This window comes from Oratosquilla oratoria, chromosome 8 (assembly GCF_046742065.1).
Source record: "Oratosquilla oratoria isolate Oo_2021 chromosome 8, ASM4674206v1, whole genome shotgun sequence".
NCBI classification, from domain to species: Eukaryota; Metazoa; Arthropoda; class Malacostraca; order Stomatopoda; family Squillidae; genus Oratosquilla; species Oratosquilla oratoria.
The window spans coordinates 46,382,836-46,385,335 of NC_134784.1; the positions used below are offsets into that span (position 1 = coordinate 46,382,836).

At 38.9% G+C, this 2,500-nt stretch overlaps 1 protein-coding gene across 1 annotated transcript in view; it reads left to right on the forward strand.

Annotated features, from left to right (window-relative positions):
- LOC143027370 (zinc finger MYM-type protein 6-like) overlaps positions 1 to 1,029 on the forward strand; it is a 1,289-nt gene extending 260 nt beyond the window's left edge. Inside the window, exons 2-3 of the mRNA XM_076188652.1 lie at positions 87 to 138; positions 309 to 1,029. Coding sequence (XP_076044767.1) covers positions 87 to 138; positions 309 to 1,029 — 773 coding nt within the window. The remainder of the gene's footprint in view (positions 1 to 86; positions 139 to 308) is intronic.
- The last annotated feature ends 1,471 nt before the right edge of the window (positions 1,030 to 2,500 follow it).

Sequence of the window (2,500 nt, forward strand, 5' to 3'; positions counted from 1 at the left end):
TTTTTCACTGAAATTAACAACTGACACTAAAGGCTAGTCAATCTTCAAAAAACTTGAGGCATATTTTGAAGAAAACAATATTCTAGTCAAAAACATCGTGGCTTGTGCAACAGATGGCGCTGCTGCTATGATCGGAAGGTATCGGAGATTCAGTGCGTACTTGAAAAAAGCTGTCCCCGTGTTATCAAGGCTATCAACTTGATAAAAAAAATGCTCTGCAAGATCGCCTTTTTTCAGTAACTATGTGGGAAGAATAATGAAAAAATCGAACAAATTGTGTTGCAACGTTTTGTTGCACTTTGGGACAGCGTTGTGTCTATCTTGAGTGAGACGGAACTCGAACAAAAGCTTTTTGATGCAAAGAGCAATATACTCTACCTGTCAGATATATTTGAAAAGCTAAATGTTCTGAACAATGAGCTTCAAGGAAATTACTCCACTTTGTTTTCATGCAAGAAGGCGATCACTGCATTTATAGGGAAACTCAAGCTGTTCTGGCTGAACCTTGGGAGACGGGAGTTTGTCCAGTTCCCATCCATAGCAAGTATATCCGCCGAGCTGCTTGATGCTGACCTAGCAGTGTATGTCGACCATCTGAAGCAGTTGCATGATAATATGGAAACTCGTTTTTCTGACCTGCTTCAAATGACCGTGCCTGACTGGTTTGTGAACCCTTTCATTGCTGATGCATCTGAAGTTGATGTCACCCTACAAGAAAGTATCATTGAACTGCAGAATGACACAACAGCTCGAGCAAGGTTCAAGCGTGGAGGGCGCCATAAACTGTGGATAAATCAATATGTGTATGAAAAGTACCCACTGCTCTGGAAGGAAGTGAAGTTGCTTCTAGTTGCTTTTCCCACGTCGTACTTAGTTGAAACTAGTTTCAGTCGGGTAATGCACTTGCTGTCAAAGACTGGAAACTGCCTTGATATAGAAAAAAGAGGCGATTTACGTCTTTCTCTGACATCTCTTGAGCTAAATATCGATAAGTTGGCCGCCCTGCATCAGTCACAGAGATTCCACTGAAACTTTTAAAAAATGAGCCAAGTTCACCTGCATGTATTCCTGCTTTATTAATTTTGATAGTATTCAACAAATAAATTTATCCAACTAATATAGGTATTTGATTCATACATGAAGTGTTTTCAGTCCATGATATTTTCATTTCTTTGGGTGATCAGGGTGAGGGATGAATGGAGTTGGTATGGGGGGCCACAAGGTTTTTTATCGGGTCGAAAGGGGCCACAGAACAAAAAAGGTTGAGAAACACTGCTGTAGAAGATATATACTGTACAATTTTTTTTTTAATATAATGCAACCACAGTGGTATTTTTCATGCGAATGAGTATAACTAGTAGCTGGGCGTGGGTCTATGGAAAACTTCCTTAGTGCTGTGGTCCACTGCATCGCATTGGAGTGAATATTATCATTCTTTAATACCTTCATGGCTTCCATTAAATCAACGCCCCCGCCATATGTATTCAACAAATAAATTTATCCAACTAATATTGTTATTTGATTCATGCCTGAAGTGTTTTGAGTCCATGATATTTTCATTTCTTTGAGTGATCAGGGTGAGGGATGGATGGAGTTGGCATGGGGGGCCACAAGGTTTTTTATCGGGTCGAAAGGGGCCACAGAACAAATAAGGTCGAGAAACACTGCTATAGAAGATATATACATTATTTTTTTATTATTTTTTTTTATTTAGTGTAACCACATGCGAATGAATATAACTAGTAGCTGAGCGTGGGTCTATGGAAAACTTCCTTAGTACTGTGGTCCACTGCATCGCATTGGAGTGAATATTATCATTCTTCAATACATTAATGGCTTCCATTAAATCAACACCCCCGCCATATGTATTCAACAAATAAATTTATCCAACTAATATTGTTATTTGATTCATGCCTGAAGCGTTTTGAGTCCATGATATTTTCATTTCTTTGGGTGATCAGGGTGAGGGATGGATGGAGTTGGCATGGGGGGCCACAAGGTTTTTTGTCGGGTCGAAAGGGGCCACAGAACAAAAAAGGTCGAGAAACACTGCTGTAGAAGATATATACATTATCTTTTTTTTTTAGTATAATGCAACCACAGTGGTATTTTTCATGCGAATGAATATAACTAGTAGCCGGGCGTGGGTCTATGGAAAACTTCCTTAGTACTGTGGTCCACTGCATCGCATTGGAGTGAATATTATCATTCTTTAATACCTTAATGGCTTCCATTAAATCAACACCCACGCCATATGTTCACTCTCTGAGAGAGAACAGTTTCTGTCGAGTTAAACAATTTTTGTGTGATTTGTTTCTTAACTTTGATATGTGTTTTGTGGCTCACCGCCGTAACTTTTACATTCTATCAGAGTCATTAATAAGATTTGTGGAAACACGGCACGGAAACAGCATATGTCAAACTTCAGCAAACAAGTGATCTATATAATTGATTGATGATAGGCGTTTGAAGACATAATACTGTGTTACTTAACGATTTT